The following is a 23,087-nucleotide window of genomic DNA, read 5'->3' on the forward strand; positions in this document are numbered from 1 at the left end:
ACAGAACCAGGAAAACAATTTCTACTATAATATTATGAAAATGAACACTTTTCATAGAGTTAAGAACTGTAATCAATGCACAATGATCAACCATGATTCCAGAAGACCAATGATATAGAATACAGTGTTCACATTCTGACAGAGAGGTGATATGTAGGTTTAAGACATGTATTTTTGGACATGGGCAAGATAGGGGTTTGTTTTGCTTGATTATGTATATTTGCTGCACAGGGTTTTGTTTCATTTTCTGAAGGATGAGAAAGAGAAGAAATGAGGAGTAGATGCTTGTTAATTAGAAGGAAAAACACCAAGTTGCAGAAAAGCTGCCAATCTGCATTAGTAGAGTTCCCTGTCCAGGGAGCTCTGTCCCAGCTCTATCCTGATTCAAAATAACATGCTAAAAGCAACTCTTTCCATATAGATACGCTACTATGCATAACAGGTATGTTCATAGAATTTTAGAGCTCAAGGTCCCTTTATGGTAAGATCATCCACTCATCCCCGTTCACTTTCTAGAAGAGCAAAACGAAGTCCACAGTAATCAGCTCACTTGCCAAAGTGATACAGCTTGTTCATGATAGATCAAGGTGAAATTTATATATACAGCACTTTAGTTAATATATTGCTTTCCTCATTACAATCCTTTGAAAATAGCAGAAATTTATTTTGTCTTTGTTTTTGGTTACCTTTTTGGAGCAAACCTGATTTTGTTGATGTAGGGAGGTGAGAAAAAGTCCATCTGGCAAATCACATCAGCAACTCTTCTCTTACTCTTAAGAAAGCTGCCTAGGACGCATGCTCAGTCACATGCTCAGTAGAGCATGGTCAGTATGTGCTAAAGACTGGACTTGAATTCAGATCTTCCTGACTCTGAGGCCAGCTCTCTTGCCACTATACCCTTATGCCTCCAGCTTATTATTATCCCCCTAGTTACAAACTGAAAACACAAGGTAAGAGAGGGCAGTAGAAGTCAGTTCCAATACAGGTATCTTTCCATTACAACATACTGCAGTTATAGAAGTCCTATAAATGTAGTGTAAAAATTGATTACATCAACAACAGTAACACACATCAAACTATAACTGATGTATCACAAACATGTTAAATCATGTTAACGATGGCTAATTAAAAGCCTTCTCCAAATTGAAGCCACTGCATGACCTTAATGTTTGAAAGAATCATAGTAATTTGTTTTTTAGAGCTTGGACTGATGAAATTATTTTATGTCTGCTATTCTCCATCTCTCTGTTGCTCTTTCTATGCTAGTTTCTACCCAGAATGTAAATGGTAGAACTAAAGAGAAAAAGATACATAAAGTCTAACTGACTTTTGTAAAATTTGGAAAAAACAATCTCTGCATTTTCCATTGCAGAAAGGTATGTTTCTGGTTCAATTTTTAAAAAAAAAGCCCCACGATCTAACAATTAAAACAATAAAACTGTCCAAAAGAAGAATAAGCTTCCCTGAAAGGTAGTAGATGGGGAATCTTTAAGCAAAGGCTAGACAAGTACTTATCAGGGAAGCTATAAGTGGGGGACTTCTATCCACAATCTATGAGGTCTCTTCTAGCCCCAAGATGCTGTGACAATAAAAAGGCATGTTTCACTAATGTGAGTAGTACCTAGTATGAATAATTCATGGAACTTTCAGAGTTACCAGGTAAGGTAAATAGGGTAAATACATAATTTTTCACAAGCTGAAATTTGTTCTCTTAGAAACATATAATATTTTCAGCTGGATTCTGTTTACACTCTTTCCTTGGGAAATGGAGGGGAAAAATGACAAAGGAAATTTTAGTTTATCCTATTTGCATAGTTTTTTGACAAATTTGTAGTTCATACAATGCAGAATGAAGGTGAACTATTTAAATACAAATTAGCTTTAGTTAGATTTTCAGCCTAATCAAATGCCTGATAATCAAGAGAAGTAATCCTGAAGATTTCTGAATTAGAAATCTTGTCTGATCATCTGCAATCAATAAACAAGTATTTACTGAGTGCTTAATATGTACTAAACATTATACTAGGCTCCCTTGTAAAGAAACATAATATGATTCTCACTCTTCAGGAGCCTAGAATACAGCTGGACAAACAAAGCTAACCTTTATAAAGAACAGTTTATGATACAAGGCAATATTATTAAATGCTGCAGAAGTTCTGAGGACAGGATAGAAGGGAAGACCAGAACAGGCAGGGCTAGTTAAAGAAGGCTCCATCTCCTAAGTAGATGACTAGATTTGGATAAAGTAGAAAAAAAATTAAAAGGAGAATGACCCAAGTGAATAGACAGAGGTAGAAATAAAAAAGCATGTTCAATATACAGTGAGAATATGGAGGCTAATTAATGAAAAAGAACTTGACTAGATATGCCAGATCCAATTATAGAAGCCATGAGAAAGAATATAAATTTTAATGCAATAAGAAATAGTCATTTAGATTTGCACAAAGAAGATTTAAAACAAAGTAAAGTGTTGATTAAGGAAAATAAATCTGGCACAGTTAAACAGTACACAATAGGAAGGCTAATACTTGGAGGGAAGGGGGTGGAGAGGTAAGATTTAGGAAGCTACAGCAATAATCCAGATGTAATGAAAGGAAGACTTTGTAGGGGAGGTATAAGAGGAAATGGTGTTTAAGTCAAAGATACTTTCAAACAAAGAACAACCGAACTAGACAAGTGATAGGAAATGAGGAGAATGAATTAAAAATTATACCAAGGCACGGAAGCTTTTTGTACCTTAGACAATGATACCACTAACAGAGATCAGAAATGTGGGAGGAATAGATCATCTGAGAGAAGAGGATGAGTATGATCTTGCAAAGTCCAGTTGGTCATTAAAAGAATACCAATTTCTTGGGAATGGCAAATTCAAGAATAGCCAGAAATGGAGAGAAGTAGAGTAACCTAGAGATTCAATAAATATTCTTAGCTGTATGGGAGAGAGAAGACAAGACTAATAATCAGGAGACCTGAGTATTACCATTTCGGCTCTCTCAACTAACTAGCTACGTGACTTAGGCAAGTCCCTTAACAATTCTCTGATCTGTGAACTTTGGTTTCTTTACTGTATAAAATGAGGTAGATAAGACAACCTCAGGCCTAAAATTCTATTATCTTAAGAGATCAGAACACAAACTGGACATCAAGACTCAGCTGTAATTTCAAATCCTAGAGGAGCAATTTAAGTGCAAATTCAGAGACATAGACTATGTCTATGTCAGAGGCCACACCTGTCAAGGAATAAAACACTCTAACAATTCTGTCATTCTGATTTTCCTTGTACTTAAAATGATGAATTTAATTCAACAAGTCAATGGTTTATGTACAGATACAAAGAAGTTATCAATGATATTTTAGAACACTTCTTATGAGGAAAAGATAAGAGAGTAACAGCATCCTATATCAATAGTCTGGCTTACAGTATGTTTCAAAGTGCCTTCCTTAAAGACACCCTAGACTGTACAGAATTTAATTTTTATTATCCCCCTTATATAGATGATAACGTTGAGGTTCTGAGAGGTTAACTGACCTGCCCAAGGTCATACATCTAGTGGATGATGAAACTACAGTGAAGACAGAGAAAGAACAGGGGACGTACAGAGTGGGAGAAAAGTATTTTAAAAGCTGGATGCAAAAAGAAAAAAAAACAAATGAGTTACTTTTTTTTTTCATGGAATTGACATTAAAAAAATTTTAAAAGAAAATTGAGACTAAAAAGTACAATGAAACAATAGCTTCTAGACACAAGGGAAAAGCATACACTTTTTTAAAAAAAAAATCAAGATGCCACCTGAAATCATAACTGAAAACAATAAGGAAGCCAAAATAAACATATCATGCTATTCTTCTTACCTTTTCAGTTGCTGAAACAGATGGCTTTGATACAAAACCCAACCTGTCCTTCACAGATAACTTAGTTACATTCTAAAAAAATTAAAATGAACACATTCAGTGTTTCCCCAAGCATACATAATTCTGTTGGGATTTATGAACATTTTGTTTGCCACTGTTTAAAATCTATTAATCCATACTGAACTTAACTAGTATGAGTGAAGGTACTAACAATGCTTATGGTGTTTTATTTTGCTTTTTTTTTTTTTCAGAAGAGAAAGAGTATTTTGGAAGTTTCTAATAAATTATGGGGGAAGAACACAAACAAAAAAACTAGCATGCATTATAATCAATCACTGAAAATTAAAAATATTAAATGAGGAGCCTGGATTATTAAATCTTTTAGGTCATTTGGCTCTAGAAATCTATGGTTCTATGATTCTATGCTGTTAAATTGACTAATTGTTTTAAATAGCAAATTTTTAAAATTCATAATGTTTTAATATGCTTTAAAACTTTTAAAAAAATTTTGTTCCCAGATAAAATGTTCTTTTCTTAAACCCATGTAAATATGCTCTGTATTCAACTGGGCAATTTCATACCTAATTCTATAATTTGATTAAACATTCAAAATTCCCCCAAAATCCTTTGTTCTGAAGACACAAGGAATGGCTAGTTAAACTATTATCAGACACTTAAGGTATTTTCAGATTACAGTATCTTCAATAAATTTAATGGGGTATCATAATATGGACCAATTAGATAGTACAAACACTGAACCCTACAAAGAGAGCTGTAAGACCAATTATTAGAACTGCAGATAAAAAGAGAATCACCAAGACTCTGCATGTAGGGGGAAAATTCACATGATCCAGGTTGGGGGCAGGCAGGTAAATAGGGAGATGTCAGAGCAGGAAAGCTGATGCAAACTTCTGAAAAGGCTAACTACTACAATACAAAAGAGAGCATGCTACTGTCTATCTTTAAATCCTCCCTGAAAATTTATTTAGTTCACTAATAAATTTTCAATGATAACACATGACAAAATTTTAAATTGAATAAGAAATTAACAGAATTTTACTTCCCAGAAAACTTTGCTATTTCACAAAGGGAGGGATTCCTATAGCCTTAATTTGGATTTTAGATGGCAATACTAACCAAAATTGAATTACATCTAGTAGGAAGCTTTTGTGGAAATTCCAGACTACCTGTATTTAATCTGGTTAAAATAAGAATGCATAATTTAAAAAAAAAACAAATTAAAAATTGTCATTTTAATCAATAGGGGATACCTGAGGAATATCTGTACTAGCACTCTGGGCTTCTGCGGGTTCAATATTACTTGAAGGTACTGGACCTAATCGTTCTTTCACAGACTGCTTCACAACAGGTAAACTGGGTTGCTGGACTAATGGTTGTATAACCTAACAAAAACAAAAAAAAATTTTAAACAGTTAATCTGAAGGTGATTAGCATTGAGAAAAAAAATGAGCACACAAAGACCTTCAAATTATGACATGCTTAATTATACACTCAAATTTTGTTCACAGTTGTAAAAGCTTTGGGAGCAAGTCTAAAGTTCAGTAACAAAAAATTTAATACTTATTTATACAGGTGAAGAAAAATGCCTAGAGATCTTTTCCCCTAAAACCTTTTGTTTCCTTTTAAAAAGCTAGAAGAAACTGTGGTCTTATCTGGACAAAATTAATCAACCAAGATGATTTGCCAGAAAATAAGATTTTTAAAAATATGCCCCCAACATTATCTTCATGTTACAGACCTATTATAAAGATGGAAGTCTCCCTCCCACCTGGGTTTCTAAGTACATGTAGAAATTAAACAGCAAACAACTGTTTCACCCAAACAATTTTCCTCTTACTTTCTGGGAAGCTGTCTGCAGTTGCTGGGCAGCCCCCTCTCGGTGCCAATAGACTTTAATAAAACGATTATTCAAAATTGCTTCTGTACTAGAGATTGCTTTTTTTGCTTCTTCATATGTTGCAAATTGGATAAGTGCACCTTCAGGATCACCATGAAAGGCAACCTAAAATGGAAAATGAAAAACAAGGACATTTTAAACAAATCCCTTTAAACAGCTCACAATTCAACCGACCAAACATTTATCAAGTTCCTACTCCTAGCAAGTACTGATCTAGACACAAAGGAGAGAGAGATAATAACAAAACCATCGTTGTCTATAAGAAGGAAGGGGTACAATAAAACATGTATACATTAGCAAATAACAAAACTATAAGGAAGCTAGGGGTCCTATTGAGCTGAAGTGAGGAGGGAGTGCAGTTCAGGAAGGAAGGACAGTCTGTACAAAGGCACATAAGAGAGATGGAATGTCCAGTACACAGAAAAACAGGTAAATCCAGTTCAATTAGAACAAAGAATATGTGAGGAGAGTAATACGAAATAAGATTGCAGAGGTAGGAAGGTACTACATTTATTTCACAGTCCCTGGCAGTTTACGAATAACCTCCCTCACATAACACTGTACACTAGGTTAAGTGACAGACCCAATACTTGGATTCATCACTTCTGCCTCCAAGTCCAATATTCCTCACACAAGGACAAGATTTCTCCCTTAGTTATAAAGATAAAAACATCAGTGTCTTTTAGATAAGCTTCTTCTAAAATTTCTCATATCTAGCTTCTCTTTATACAGGAACAATGTAACGAAAACCATACTAAGGTGTAATCATGTGAACTTTGCCAAGGCAGATTATGGCAAAAAAGTAAACCATTTCAAGTATATATGTTCTACCCTCAATTAAGTTTTTCTCAATGTCAGTAAAGAAGATAAACAATTGGACCACAGCAATTATGTCAGCAGGAAAATGTAGTGAGCTATTATTCTTATTTCTAAAGTAAAAAGCATAAAATATTCACCACTGTACTAGAGCTCGGTGTGAATCCAGCCTCTGACATTTATTAGTTGTGTGACTAGTCAGGTCATTTGAAGCTCTTAGTCTGTTTCACCACTGTTAACTCAAATGACATAATGAATGTAAAACATGTTACCAACTTTAAATTATCCTATAAATATTACATGATGTTTTTTAATTATTTCTAACAAAAGATAACAAACTTCAGCTGGAGCATATCCCAAATTTGAAAATAATATACTACAACATTAGAAATAAGAACTCTACAAAGGAAGGCTGACATTCATTTCTTAGCACCTATCTCTGTTTCTATTACCTATAAAAACAAAAAACCTAACAAACTAGCAAAATAACAGCTAACCACAACCATTTAGAGTTGACTTTGAAATTCTAAACTGAGGAAAAGTACCTACTATTCTGAGAACTAAATTCAAAGAGGGCCTCTGTTAATTTATTTAAAGACTTAATTCAGGAAGAAGCTAGGATATACAATTTTCAGAAGCTATCATCCTCCTCCGAACTTGTTCAGGGACCTCCAGTCGAACCTAACTTGTCAGACCGCTCTAAGCACTACCAAGTAAAAATGAACTAACTATGATTATACCTGAATTCCCCTCTCTAAGCTTATTCACTCTTTCCCCAAGTTTTGGGGGGAAATAAGTATTTATATAGCACTTACTATGTGCCAGGCACTGTGCTAAACACTTTACAAATACTATCTCATTTGAACCTCCTAACAATCCCTCAAGATAGGCACTGTTATTGTTCCCATATTACAGATGAGGAAACTGAGGCGAACAGAGGCTGAATGACTTGCCCAGAGTCATACAGCTAGTAACTTCCTGAGGCTGAATTTTAACTCAGGTCTTCCTTTCTCCAGGTCTAGAGGTCTATCCACTGCACAAACTCTAAAGTGTTGAAAAAAAATTTTTAAGCATATAATATTTCCAAAAGTCAGTCAAGAGATTGAGAAATGAAAGTCTAATGTAAAGTAGCTACAATTATTTTGTAGTCCTGAAGATGCCATCTGGTGTAAGCTTAATTAAAGTACAAACGTTTTCCACATCTATTTCAAAAGGTGGATAAAAATTTGAAAATTAAGTTTTCATTAGAATTGGTTTGAAATAGAGGTAGGGCCTGCAAGTATGCCTTACTCCTAGAAAAGACAGAATTAATAGTATAAGAAGAAGGGCTGATTTTGATGAGAAAAAGGACATCTATTCATCAAAGACAGGAATTACAAAGAGAATTATGGATAATACTGAGGGGTTTTGAGGTATAAATTAGGGGGAAAGAGCCCAGCTCTACCCAAAATGCCCCAGCCAAGATTTGAAAGGGAACCAGATGAAAACAATAAAAAAGACAAAAGAAAAAATCCAGTAAGTTCCACCATTCAGTTCAAGACTACACTAGAAGACTGAGAGCAAATTATTTAGGTTCTTTGTCTGTTTCCTCATCCATAAAATGGAGATAATAAGGGAAAGAAGAGAATAAGCATTTATACAGAACCCAGTATATGCCAAGCACTGTGCTAAATGCTTTATAAATATTATCTCATTTAATAATATCACCTACCTCACAAGGGCACTGTTAAAATCAAATGAGTTAACATATGCAAACCACTTTACAAACCTTAAAAAAGTGCTGTATAAACACTAACTATTATTGAGGGTATTTTTACTCAAAATATGAAAAGGGAAAAGAAGGTTTTCATAGAAGATTTTTATAGTAGACCAAGTCTTCACATTAACACAATTAACTGGGAGACAAAAAATACAAGACCCAACTGTGGTCACTGTTAGGTGATTACTGAAGTATTCAATACAACAGAACACAGCACGTCTTCTCAAAGAAGATTCCTTGATATTCAGCCTCAAGAAACTTTAATACTACTTTTTTTTTAATTATAAAGCAAGTAATAACTTAAGACATTTTCATCAAAGGTGGTTACCAAATGTATCAAAACCAAAGTTCAAATGGAAGTGGGACTCCCTGTAAATAGCAGTTCTCCAGAAACTCATTTGCAGGTATATGTATGCTAATTACAGTAGTCTTATGTCTTCTTTATTAAGTTCGATGGCCACTAAAAACAGATTGGCCTAGCAAGCCTTTCAGGAAAAACCAAGTGGACAAGAGCATGTCCACTGGCTCATTTATATAAGACCATAAAACTTGTAGGGGGAAAAGATGACAATAATCTATATAAGTCGATAGTTGAGAGTTGAAAAGAAGGAAAATAAAAGATCGGACTCTATCTAACAAACTGCTGTGTTATCCATGGTCTCAAGCTATCCCCCTGCCAAAAAGATGACAGAAACATCCCTATTTTTAACACCAGTGTTCTCCTGGTGATATTATGTGGCTTTTAGACAATGAAAGGCAGCAATCTCCAAAATAAAAAATTACACTTGACTCAAAGGAGACGAGTAACTTTACCAGTACTATCTCAACTTCAGCATATGACATAAAAGACTTCATCAAAAACAAATATGGCAGAAATAACATTTCCTGGCCTGATCCAAGATATTCAACCACTAATGGAATCATCCCATCCCCCTTCTTCTCATCTCTAACTAGTAATGCCCCTGAATCTCTCTGCTCTGATTGGTCAGCTTTTGCCTCATCTTGCTCACTCAATGAAGTTTCCAATTCTTTCACCTGTCCCACCAAGCTTTCCCAGCTCTTTCTAGCTTAGCTACCTCCATGAGCATATAAGCTCCTCAATGCCCATCAATTGGGGAATGGCTAAACAAACTGTGGTATAATGCAACGGAATACTATTGTGCTATAAGGAATGAGGAGCAGGTGGACTTCATAAGAACCTGGAGTCTTATATGACCTGATGATGGATGGAAGGAGCAGAACCAGGAGGACACTGTACACAACCACAGACACATTGCTTCTGTGATGACTAACTTTGATAGACTTGACTCTTCTCAATAATGCAAGGTTCTAAGACAGCTCCAAAAGACTCATGATGTTTCCCCTCTACATCCAGAGATAGAATTACGGAATCTGAATGCCGACTGAAGCAAACTATTTGCTCTCTCTCTTTTGTTAAACTTTATTTTATTTTTCGTTTTGTTACATCTTTCTCATGGTTCATTTCATCGGTTATAATTCCTCTTTACAATCTGATTAATGGAAAAGAAATTTAATGTGAAGTTATATGTAGAACCTATATCAAATTTCATGCCATCTTGAGGGGGGAGGTGGAGGAGTGGGACGGGAAGAAAATTTGGAACTAAAAAACTTGTGGAACTGAGTGCTGAAAACTTAAAAAAATTAATTATTTTTTTAAAAAAGAACATAAGCTCCTTGAGGGCAGGAACTGTTTTGTTTCTCTGATGCTTAGCACAGTGCCTAGAATATAGTAAGCATTTAATAAAGGTTCTGTTCATCTTTCTGTTTGTCTATTAATTTGATCCATCTATAGAAGTGATATAACAAAATCAAGAAGAAAAAACCCTCAAACAACTGAGTATTACAGCCACAAAATGTCCTAAAGAAAAACTCCATAGGGCTAAATAGATGCACTATGGAGGATTTAATGAAGAAATCTGGCACAGGAAAAAAAGGAATGAAAAGATGGCAAACTACACTGATGGAAATTATCAGTATCAATGAGATTACAGATCTATGAACATGATTAAGTTGAATATGACAACTAAAGATTATGGAATCTTTTTATAGCTCTTACCTGTAAGTTGACCAAAGTTCCAAACCGGCTGAAATGTTCATTAAGTTTGCTGATATTATTCAATTCTGGAGGAACTTTCCGGAGTTCAAGTTTGGTATTTTCATTTCCAAACTGAACTTTCTTCGGAAAACCTGGGCTATTTGTTCTATTAAAGTTTGGCCTATAACAAAATATAAAGTTACTTCATATGCAAAAAAAAGAGACATTAAAATCCAATTTCACACTCAATGGTGGAATATATGAATTAGTAGTAACAATACTGCTAAGGGAAAGCAATGAAGTAAAGAGATTTCTCTCCAACCCTATGTGTTACTGTCCTTATTATCTATCACTTCCACTGCCTTCTTGTATCTCAATTTGAATATTCCCATAATGACTTAGGTTATGATGTATTTGGGAAGTGAGATTTTACTCGGGCTACCTCACTTCCAAAAAGAAAAAAAGTTTTCACACACAACACATAATGACTTTCCCAGCCCTGCTACAATTCTTACTTTCTCTCATCCAGTAAAGCCTAAACCTTGAGTGAAGAAGCTGAGATCTCAGAGGCTTCGTGCATACATACTCAGAACAAATTCACTAACAACAGCTAGGTAATTCCACTCAAAAGCGACATTCAGATGGAGGGAAATAAGATTTATACTAGTGTTATGGCTGCCAGGCCAGCTGTGAATAGGATCTACCTACTAATAGTACTATAGTTCAACTATACTATGATTTCAGCTAAAATATGACTGTCCTTTATGGACTAGTCTTAGAAACTTACAAGCATTTATACCACTTTTATCCATGAGAAAATGGATTTTGAGTTCCAAGCAAAAGACTCACCATGAAAAAATGACCAAGAGACTGGATGATAACATACTCTGAAATGTTTCATTAAAAAAAAAGCTATTACTTTATAGAAATACTTTAATAGGGGCACCTAGGTGTCACAGTGAGTAGAGCACCAGCCCTGGAGTCAGGAGGACCTGAGTTCAAATCCAGCCTCAGACACTTGACACACTTAACAGCTGCATGACCTTGGGCAAGTCACTTAACCCCAACTGCCCAGCCTTCCCCCTCCAAAAAAAAAAAAAAAAAACTTTTAATAGCTTAAAGGTAGATGAAAAGTAGTATTCGTCCATGTTACCCCCACCAGCTTACTTGTCAAACCAAGTCTTCTTAGCAGGAACTCCAGGTTCCCCTGATCCAATGGTTCTTTTTCTTGACTCTGAATCAACCACTATTCTCATACTGCTTTTATTAGGAGGCTTTTCTGTGGGAAGAAAGTCAGTATCAACTGGCATTTCTTTATCTTGTACCTAATTAAACTATTTACGTTCATGTGAAATATGAAGAGTGCAAGAACAAGCAAAAGAGAAATAAAGGTAAATAAGTAGATTTTAAAACAGGAATCTACTTGTTTCGAGGTAATGAAATATCCCTTAAACTTAGACTTCCACTACAATTTGCTAATTTGCAAAACAGAAAACAAACCTTACCCACAAAATTCTATATCAGCAGTATCAAAAAGTTCCCAAACTTTTCTCTCTTTGGACCACCTCTTTAAGGGGAAATGGCCCAATGATGTGTCTATAACATTGCTTCATGGGAAGACAATATTTAAAAAATTATAAGCGTTCTACTATTGCATAATTTACTACAATATAATTCAATTTAAATGTTTTTGTGTGCCTGGCACTTAGAATTCAATGAACAATTATGACAAACTTGAAAACACTACCCTTTGAGAAAAAGTGATAAGCTAGTAGACTTCTCAATTTAACAGGGTTAACAATATTATTTATATTGTAAAAAATCTTTCACAATGTAAGTATTTGTGGATTAAAAAGAAAACAGGCTAAACCCCCAAAAAAGTTCATAGAAATATGCAAAAGAACAAAGGTATTACAAATATACATTTATTAGCTTCCTATAGTAAATGAGCTTATGCTAATTGTGTGATTATAAAATAAATGTATTGTTCCAAGTTACTCCCTTTATCACAAATTAAGTTATATACATTTTTAATCCACAAAGAATATAAAGCCATATGCCTAAAAACCTTCCTTGTTTAAGCAAACTAAAATAGGAAATGACAGCAAATGGCTGTTCCAAAATAACAGTCTCTAAAAACAAAAATCTCTGAGTACGTATGACTGAACAAGAATTCAGATTTGTTTCCAGTAGACCATGGAAAATATGTTTTTGCAAGAAAACTTTCCCTTCAAAAAAACTGAACAATTTTCAAGAAATATGGTATTCTACATAAAGAGTAACAAAACATCTTTAAAAGTTGTAACCTAGAGGATGGCGGCTGAAAAGCAGGGACTAGCGTGAGCTCCCAGCCGAGTCCCACCAAAATCCTATAAAAAATGGCTCTGAACCAATTCTATAACTGCAGAACCCACAAAAGAGCAGAGGGAAGCAGGGCTCCAGCCCAGGACAGGCTGGATGGTCTCTGGCTAAGGTCTATCCCGCACGGAGCTGGGAGCGGAGCGGAGCAGAGCCCAGAGTGGGCAGCGGGGACCAACCAGACCAGGAGCCAGATGGAGCATGCCCTAGCGCCCTGAATCAGTGAGCTACAACAGTTACCAGACTTCTCAACCCACAAACACCAAAGACAACAGAGAAGGTCAGTGGGAAAAGGTACCGCGTGGGGGGGGGGGGGGGGCAGCGAAGGTAGGGCAGCTACAGCTGCAGTTGCTTCTGGCCCCAGGCCCACCTGGTGGGAAAAATTAAGTGGTGTATCAGAGCAGGAGTGAAGAACCAGCTGAAGATCTAAGTCCAGTCCGGGTTGGGGGCTCTTGGGAAAGGAGGAGCGCTGGTGTGGCAGAGCTGGCACATCCCCCCAAGCTTGGAACATAGAACTCTTTAGTCTACAAGCAGTAATACGCCACTAAAAAACTCAAGGGTCAAGTTAGTTGGTTGGGAATATGGCCAGGCAGCGAAAACGCACCCAGACTCAGTCTCAGACTTTGGAATCTTTCTCTGGTGACAAAGAAGACCAAAACACAGCCTAAAGAAGTCAACAAAGTCAAAGAGCCTACATCAAAAGCCTCCAAGAAAAACATGAACTGGTCTCAGGCCATGGAAGAGATCAAAAAGGATTTGGAAAAGCAAGTTAGAGAAGTAGAGGAAAAATTGGGAAGAGAAATGAGAAGGATGTGAGAAAACCATGAAAAACAAGTCAATGACTCGCTAAAGGAGAACCAAAAAATGCTGAAAAATACACCTTAAAAAATAGACTAACTCAAATGGCAAAAGAGCTCCAAAAAGCCAATGAGGAGAAGAATGCCTTGAAAGGCAGAATTAGCCAAATGGAAAAGGAGGTCCAAAAGACCACTGAAGAAAATACTACCTTAAAAATTAGATTGGAGCAAATGGAAGCTAGTGACTTTATGAGAAATCAAGATATTATAAAACAGAACCAAAGGAATGAAATATCTCATTGGAAAAACCACTGACTTGGAAAATAGATCCAGGAGAGATAATTTAAAAATTATTGGACTACCTGAAAGCCATGATCAAAAGAAGAACCTAGATATCATCTTTCAAGAAATTATCAAGGAGAACTGCCCTGATATTCTAGAGCCACAGGGCAAAAGAGAAATTGAAAGAATTCACCGATCATCCCCTCAAATAGATCCCAAAAAGAAATCTCCTAGGAATACTGTCGCCAAATTCCAGAGCTCCCAGATGAAGGAGAAAATACTACAAGCAGCCAGAAAGAAATAATTTGAGTATTGTGGAAACACAATCAGAATAACCCAAGATCTAGCAGCTTCTACATTAAGAGATCGAAGGGCTTGGAATACAACATTCCAAAAGTCAGTGGAGCTAGGATTAAAACCAAGAATCACCTACCCAGCAAAACTTGAGTATCATGCTCCAAGGCAAAATATGGACTTTCAATAAAATAGAAGACTTTCAAGTTTTCTCAGTGAAAAGACCACAGCTGAATAGAAAATCTGACTTTCAAACACAAGAATCAAGAGAAGCATGAAAAGGTAATCAAGAAAAAGAAATTGCAAGGGACTTACTAAAGTTGAACTGTTTTGTTTACATTCCTACATGGAAAGATGATGTGTATGATTCATGAGACCTCAGTATTAGGGTAGCTGAAGGGAATATTCATATATATATATATATATACACACACACTATATATATATATGTGAGTGTGTATGTATGTATATATGTATGTGTGTGTATATACATATACATACATACATACATATATATATAGAGAGAGAGAGGGGGGGGAGGGCACAGGGTGAGTTGAAGATGAAGGGAAGATATCTAAAAGAAATAAAATCAAATTAATGGATGAGAGAGGAATATATTGAGAGAGGGAGATAGGGAGAGATAGAATGGGGTAAATTATCTTGCATAAAAGTGGCAAGAAAAAGCAGTTCTGTAGGAAGGGAAGAGATGTCAGGTGAGGGGGAATGAGTGAATCTTACTCTCATCAGATGTGACCTGAGGAGGGAATACCATACATACTCAATTGGGTAACTTACCCCACAGGAAAAAAGGAGGAAGAAGAAGATTTAAAAAAAGGGGGGATGATAGAAGAGAGGGCAGATGGGGGTGGAGGTAATCAAAAACAAACACTTTCGAAAGGGGACAGGGTCAAGGGAGAAAATTCAACAAAGGGGGATAGGTTAGGAAGGAGCAAAATATAGTGAGTCTTTCACAATATGAGTATTGTGGAAGGGTTATACGTAATGATATGCATGTGGCCCATGTTGAATTGCTTGACTGCTTAGGGAGGGTGGGTGGGAAGGGAAGAGGGGAGAGAATTTGGAACTCAAAGTTTTTAAAAACAGATGTTCAAAAACAAAAAAAAAGTTTTTGCATGCAACTAGAAAATAAGATACACAGGCAATGGGGTGTAGAAATTTATCTTGCCCCACAAGAAAGGGAAAAGGGGATGGGAGGGGAGTGGGGTGACAGAAGGGAGGGCTGACTGGGGAACAGGGCAACTAGAATATACGCCATCTTGGAGTGGGGGGAGGGTAGAAATGGGGAGAAAATTTGTAATTCAAACCCTTGTGAAAATCAATGCTGAAAACTAAATATATTTAAAAAATAATAAAAAAAACACAAAAAAGTTATAACCTAGAGAAATATTATAAAGCAAAACTGTATCTTAGATGTTTTCAAATGGATATTTTTAACAACTTTTAGAAACATTTTTTATGTTTATAGATACAGCTATATATATATAGATATAGCGATGTCCTCATAGGACATGTATATTTCATGGTCTATACTGTTTTTAAAATGTTTTTAAAATATCAAAACAATCATAATTACAGAAAGAAAAACTAACGAGGTTTTCAAAGAAAAAGGTCAGGAATGGGGGGGGAAGGTTGTTAAAGAAAGAAAAACTATTTTGCTTGTATTTTCTAATTTTTTTAGGAGAGCAAGATGCTTTGTCAGGTTACACCACCACTCAATTATTTCTTATACATTTCCAGGGAGTGGAGGGAAAGAAAATATATTGAAAAAAGTATTGTCAATACCAACCCAAGCCCTGCCTAGTCAGCACCACCTTTAATTACCAACAAGATTTCTAATAGTAGGGGCAGTTAGATGGTGTAGTGAATAAAGCACCTGCCCAGGAGTCAGAAGGACCTAAGTTCAAATCCAGCCTCAGATACTTGACACACTTACTAGCTGTGTGACCTTGGGCAAGTCACTTAACCCAATTGCTCTGCCTTCCCCCTCCAATAAAAAAAATTCTAATAGTACTCCCAGTATTTCCACATCTGCACATTCATGCTAATAAAATTGTTTTTAAGGTTTTAAAAATTATGTAATAAAACACAGAATTGGAAGGTACCTCAGAGGTCATACAGGTCAACCTCTACCATAAAAAACTGACTGGTGTAGTAGAGGATAGTGTTGGACTTAGAAAGATCTAAGTCTGAATCCCATCTCAGATACTAGCAGCTCACTTAGGCTTTCAGCCTCGGTTCCTCTTCTGTAAAATGGGGATCCCTGTGAGCCAAATAAAGTGCTTTGCAAATCTTAAACTGCTATATAAATCCTGATAATGAAAGATCTGCAGTGGTCAAAGTATCATTGTCAGATAACTAAATGCTCTAAAAAGAAAATTATCAGACCATAAAAGGAAAAAAGGGGAATAAATAAATATAGCCATGATGTTACTACTACTACTATTATTCAACATTCAAGGCAAGGGGTCATTCATCCCCTACTTTAAGAACTTCTATGGGGAGAACTCCTGAGGTAATCTATTTTTGGATAGCTCTAATTGCTAGAAAACTTTCCTAGATGAACTAGAAATCTGCTTCTCTATCAATTCCATCTAGTACTTAGTTTTAACTTTTGAAGCTAAGTGGATGAAAAAGTATATTCAAAGAAAACTCTTGATATGCAGTTTTTTCTCTACAAAATGAAAAATTTTAAACAGAATGGAAATTACTGAGTAGATAAAATTATATGACCACAATTCCTACAACAATCTAAATTCTTTGAGCATTCCCTCACCCAAAATATGTAATTATTATTTTTATGGATAATTATTCCAACTTAACTTATGCTGGCTTATTCTATTTATGACTACAGTTGAGTTCTTGAGAAACATTCTATGTACACACACAATCCACAAGGTTCTAATACCTTCCTAATACCTTCTACAATATACTAAAATTATACAACAAACTCTTTCCTGCCCTTGGGAAGTACACAAACAAGTAGAGATACAATAAATGCACAAATTCTATTATAAAACAGAATCTAAGGACATAATAGGTGAAAACAACAAAGTACTACTTGAACTAGAAAAGACTGGTTTTGTGGGGGATGAGCAAACTATACTTGTCAGATAACGACATGCTAAAATAACAACAACAATCATAATGATGAAGTCTTTCCTGAGTCCTTCAGCTGCTTGTGCCTCCTGCACAAAATTTTGTGTTGTTTAGTTTCCTCGGTCATGTCTGACATCTCATGACACCATTTGGGATCTTCTTGGCAAAGGTAATATGGTTTGCCATTTCCTTCTCCAGCTCATTTTACAGATGAGGAACTGAGGAAAACAGGGTTAGGTGACTTGCCCAAGGTTACACAGCTACTAAGTATCTGAGGCCTGATTTGAACTCAGGAAGATGAGTCTTTGTGTCTCCAGGAAGAGACTCCAGGATTGACACTCTAAACATTGCACCACCTAGTTGCACAAAATTTTTATTTATTTTATGTATTTATTTTTTACATAGCCTTATATCTATAACCCTGATAGCATGTAAACTCCTTGGGGACAAAAGTGCTTATCATTTTTGTCTTTGTATCCTCAACACTTACAATTGGGCCTGGACATGCCCAGTCTTAAATAAATGTTTGCTGAATGACCTATTTGGGCACTCGTCTGAAAATTAAAGATTTTACATTTAAAACCTAAAGCTAATTTGTGCCAATGTACAGAAATTATCTGGATAAAAACAGTAAGAACCCTTGCTATACCTACCTTAAGTACAGCTAAATACATTAAGATGCTGTAATCTAGACACTGTGACAAGTGTCCATAAATAATTAACAAATAAATAATAGCTATCCTATTAAATCAATAAAGTACAATTTTTAAGTTCTGAAAATATGAAGAATTTCTACCAAAGATATTTGTCTATTAATCCCTTTGCCCCGACAGGATTTCACAGATTTCCTCCTGGTACAAGAAAGGTAGTATGCACACTCTGGTCAGAGGACCCTGGATCAAATGCCACTTGTACAATTTATACACTATCAGTGTGATTGTGGGCAAGTTCCTTAAATCAAATAAATTAAGTTTCTTCATTTGTAAAATTAGAAGGTTGATTTAGATGGCCTTTGAGGTCTCTTTCAGCTGTAAGATCTATGATCCTACATGGCAGTAAAAAGACAGGCAAACAGCTATTGGGCCAACATGCAACAGCTACTCCCTCAAAGATGTCCAGGGAATTAGATGTTTGACTTTAGGTGCAGCTAAAACCTTATTCTTCTTATCACATAAAAAGACATTTTCCTGACTAGGACAAAAGCCCATCATACAAGAATTGCTAATCAAGTTCCCAACTCACGCACATAAGATTTAAGAAGTCAAGCAGACAAGATATGTCATCCACACTTCTTTCTATCCATGACATGCCAAGATGCCCCAAAAGGGATGTAAGTAAAAATAACTCCCACTTACACAGCAATGTAAGGTTTACAAAGCACTTGCCTCAATAACAATCTCAAAGAGCAGATATACAAGTACTATAAATAATAAAATAGGGGCTTAAAAAGGTTAGGTAACCTGCTGATAATCACAGAGTTGGAAAATGATGAAGCCACAATTTAAACCAAAGATCATGAGAGAGCTATGTTTAGAGTCAGGGGACCTGGATTCAATTCTTACTATCTATACGACCTTGGACAAGTTACTTCCTTTCTGGGTTTCAGATTCCCCTTCTGTAAAATTAGGCAGCTGAAATGGCCTCCGGGAACTCTTTTAGATTTCCTGCCTACAAATCTAGTGCTCTTTTCCCTATACTATGCTGCTTCTATATAATAATAATTATAGATTATAGATATATAGCAGGTGGAAGAAGACACATTTTTAAATAACCAAATCCTATATTAACTTGATTTCACAGTATGAACAAGTAGATTCAACAAAGAGGAACAAACTCCCGGGAGGTTCGTACAGCTTTGTAAAATTATCTGTTTAAGCAATGAATTTCAGTTCTGAGCTCAAGTGCTCTGGCGTGATTTATATACTCAACAAACCCACGGCTTTTAACTGACACAGACAAATCATTTTTTCTACCTGGCTATAAGTAAAGTAGAATGTGATTCCAAAATTCCAAATTATTGAAGGGTAATAAAAAGGTTTCCTTTCTTATCCCCCTTAAATCTTCTCCCTCCCCTTTCAGATGATCAATGATACTGGGACAGTAAGGCAGTATGGTAGTCCTTTTACTTTGTTTATGCTCAAGATTCTCACGGACAGTGGAGGGGAAAAAAAGAAATCAGACCATCTTATCTTCCAAGGTCTTGATGTTATGTTTTCTCTCAACAATGAAGTTTATCATCCCCAAAAAAGTTACACGGTGTTAAAAGCAAGTTGAATTTTTCTCAAATTTTTTTCTTTTTATCTCTTATTCACTTACCGTATTTTATCTCCATCATAACTCATTGCGTACCCATCTTAATCTTCCACACTAGAATGTAAGTTCTCTTTTTCCCCCAGATTCTAGCACACTAATATACATGTACCACTTGTTCCACAAATGCTTGCTGAATTGAATTTTCTTATTTTTTTCTATACTTTCTCAAATATATCACCTGACACTGTTTAATAGCCTCTCACCATGACTCACATTGTCTTGTCAGAAGAATTCTCTCTATCAACGAAAAACAAACTAGAACTGTTTGATTCAATAGTGTGACATAATAGCCAAAAAAGCTAATTCAACTTAGGATGCATAGAACAGAAGAATGAAATGACAGTACTGCTCTGTACTCTTTCCTTATCAGACAGATCATATCTGGAATATTCAGTTCTAGGTACCATATTTTTAGGAAGGACAGTGACAAACAGTAGTATCACCAGGATGATTTAAAGACTAGAAACCACACTGTGCAAAAGGTCAGTGAAATATTCCATTACATTCAGGTGCCATAACTGAATCATTATGAAGTTGATGGGCATCTACTTTGTTTCTAGTTCTATGCTATTACAAAAAGTACTACTATAAACATTTTTTATCACAGACCTCCTTTAAGGTAAGACATATGCCTAGCAGTAGGATTGCTGGGTCCAAGGGTATGAGTTAGTGACTTTCTTAAAATTATTCCAAATTTCTTCCTGTAATTGTCAGAACAATTCATAGCTTCACCAATACCACATTAATGTGCCTCTTTTCAAAATCTCTACAACTCTACTTACTCTGGCATCTTCTTCACCTTTACCAAATGTGAAGGTATGTTTCTCTCATTATTAGCATCTGGAGCATTCTTTATTATGGTTAATAGTTTTTCAATTCTTTTGAGACCTTTTTCTTCATAATCTACTACGGAATATCCTTATCAAAGAGATCTCATACAAGTTGTGGCACTTGAGTGTAACAAAATATCACTGTACTATGAGAAATGATAAATATGAATAAATTACAGAGAAACAAGGGAAGACTAATAGGAATGGACGTAAAGTAAAGTAAGCAGAACTAAGAAAATATGTACGATGATTGTAAATGGAATTAAATGGCTGTAAAGGGAAACAACAAAACAACTAAAACTGAATGCCATTAAATTATAATGACCAAATGTGACCCCCACAAAAGGACTGGAGAAGGCAACTCCTCTCTTTCTTTGCAGAGTTGGGGGAAGATGTGTGTTCAACATAGCATATATCAAACATCTAGTTTTGCAAACCAATTTTTTATCCTCTTTTTATTTTGTTATATTTATGATTCTCTGGCAGAGGTGGGAAAGAAATATATTGAGAAATGTATGTAATTTTTTTTAGAAAGCTATCTATAGACTTATGACGAAAGGTATGGCTCATCTCAAGAGAAAGAACTGGTAGAGCCTGAATGTAGATCAAAAATACTTTTTCTTTATTTTTCTTGGGGTTTTTTGTTTGTCAGTGTTTTCTTTCACAGAATGACTTACATGAAAAAATGTTTTGCATGACTACAAAGGTTTAACCTATGTCAAATTGCTTGCCTTGGGGTGAGGATGGGGAGAGAGAATTTGGAACTCATAATTTGAAAAAAAAATTGTTTTTACATGTAATTGGGAAAAAATAAAATATTAAATAAGATTTTTACAAAGCTATCTGTAAAAATGTATTTAAAATATACAAAGTATGAATGAAAACAGATATAAAACCACATGTACAAACCTACTTGACTCCACTGGGTAAAACTAGGACTAATGGCTCAAAACTATAGAAGAGTCAGATTTGGGCTCAATATAAAGAAAACCTTCCTTAAAATTACAGCTTTTCAAAATAATGAGATGGGCTACTGTACCCCAATTTCAGAAATCAGTTAACTTTCCCATTACCAGGAGACTTCAAATGACAGCCAGATGATCATTTCAACCAGGTTCCTGTGAAAAGGATTCATGCTCAGGGCAAGTCAAACTAGATCAGGGCTCCTTAAACTTTTTTCTCTTGTGACCCCTTTCCGCGTTTTGGCAGTGCTTTTTGGTGTAGAGTGGCATGACGGCATGCACAGTGCAAAGAGTATATGCTTTGTGTTCAAAACCAAGGCTACAGTGAAGTTGCACAATGCAACACAGGCAAGCGCAGCCAGAAACACCTCAGATTCATTGCACATTTGGTTTTCAATTACTTTTTGGTCATTGTGGGTTTACTGTTGCCAAATTTTTCACAACCCCATATGGGGTAGTGACCCATAGTTTAAGAAGCGCTGTACTAGATAACAAACTGGGGAAGTCTCTTCCAAATCAGACTCTATGTTAGGATCTAAAGATCTTTAGGAATATGTAAACAGGAATGGATTATTCTACTCTTCCCACCCTTCTCCCTACCACCCCGTACCACACTGACATTGCAAGTGCCAAGAGAAATATACAGGGTGTTCCTAAAGTCTGGACACATAGGCAAAAATGCACATTTTCAAGAAATGAAATAGATGAAATTTTCAACATTTTATTTAATTGGAATATTAACAAATAATATCTTCAATATGATTTCCATCACTTGTGATGCAAAGGTTGATGCACTTTGTAAGATTCACATGAACTTGATGCAATAACTCCACATTGCCTATGTGTCCCGACTTTAGGACACCCTGTACTTTAGTATATTTAGCATAAGCACTCCCTGAAGTGTGTAAGCAGATAGCTATTAATTCCTAATTTATTACTTTAAGTTGACATCAGATGTTAAGGATTCAAAAGTAAAAGCGCCCGAAGTTTTTTTTCAATTAGTTTTAACAGAATGAACATATAGCACAATTTAACAATTTGTATCTTATTACAAATACACAGTATTAATTCTATAATTGTAATGAGGATCCTATCTACAATGCAATACCTTTCACAGAAAATATTCCATCTAAAGAATACTGTTATTATAAACATTTAATGAATGCCAACCATGTTGACAGCTTGGTACAGCAGATAAAAGAGATAGCTTTGCAGTCACAAAGATCCTGGGTTCAAGTACTTCCCCAACACATGTTAGGATCTATGATCATGAGCAAGCCTCTTGCCCTCTCAGTGTTCCCCAAGTGACTCTTCAGCAATTGTTAAAGAATTTCCACACTGGAAATTCTCTATACTAATTAAGTCATTGGTTAAGTCTGAACAAAAGGGTATAAAAAGGATGATGCAGGAAAGGGAGAACCATCCTGCACCCAAAGTATCAGACATGTCAACATCACATTTGAAACTATGGGATATATGTTGACAATAAATTTTCCATCTCAAAAATGCAATATGAATAGGAAAAAGACAGGAAAAAAACTACTTTAAAGTGAGAAGAGCAGTAAGAAGGAAGAAAATTGAATATATTTAACTATTTTAGTTCTCTATGCAGTATAAAAAAGCCAAATCATACGAATTACACAATTTCTTATTTTCTCAGAGTTTATATTTCAATTAAAATAAATGTGTGTTTATTTTTTGAATGTTCATGGTTATATGACACTATAGAAAAG

At 35.5% G+C, this 23,087-nt stretch overlaps 1 protein-coding gene across 10 annotated transcripts in view; it reads right to left on the bottom strand.

The window, feature by feature from the left end:
• RBM26 (RNA binding motif protein 26) overlaps positions 1-23,087 on the bottom strand; it is a 95,838-nt gene that overhangs the window by 34,139 nt on the left and 38,612 nt on the right. For 7 of the 10 annotated variants that reach the window (XM_036757603.1, XM_036757597.1, XM_036757602.1 and 4 more), the window contains 5 exons: positions 11,569-11,680; positions 10,423-10,582; positions 5,711-5,875; positions 5,124-5,255; positions 3,853-3,924 (listed from right to left, as the gene is read on the bottom strand). In XM_036757603.1, the coding sequence (XP_036613498.1) occupies positions 3,853-3,924; positions 5,124-5,255; positions 5,711-5,875; positions 10,423-10,582; positions 11,569-11,680 (641 nt within the window). The remainder of the gene's footprint in view (positions 1-3,852; positions 3,925-5,123; positions 5,256-5,710; positions 5,876-10,422; positions 10,583-11,568; positions 11,681-23,087) is intronic. The other 3 variants (XM_036757604.1, XM_036757599.1, XM_036757598.1) reach the window with 1 other exon arrangement.

The sequence above is a fragment of the Trichosurus vulpecula genome, chromosome 4, assembly GCF_011100635.1.
Source record: "Trichosurus vulpecula isolate mTriVul1 chromosome 4, mTriVul1.pri, whole genome shotgun sequence".
NCBI lineage: Eukaryota > Metazoa > Chordata > Mammalia > Diprotodontia > Phalangeridae > Trichosurus > Trichosurus vulpecula.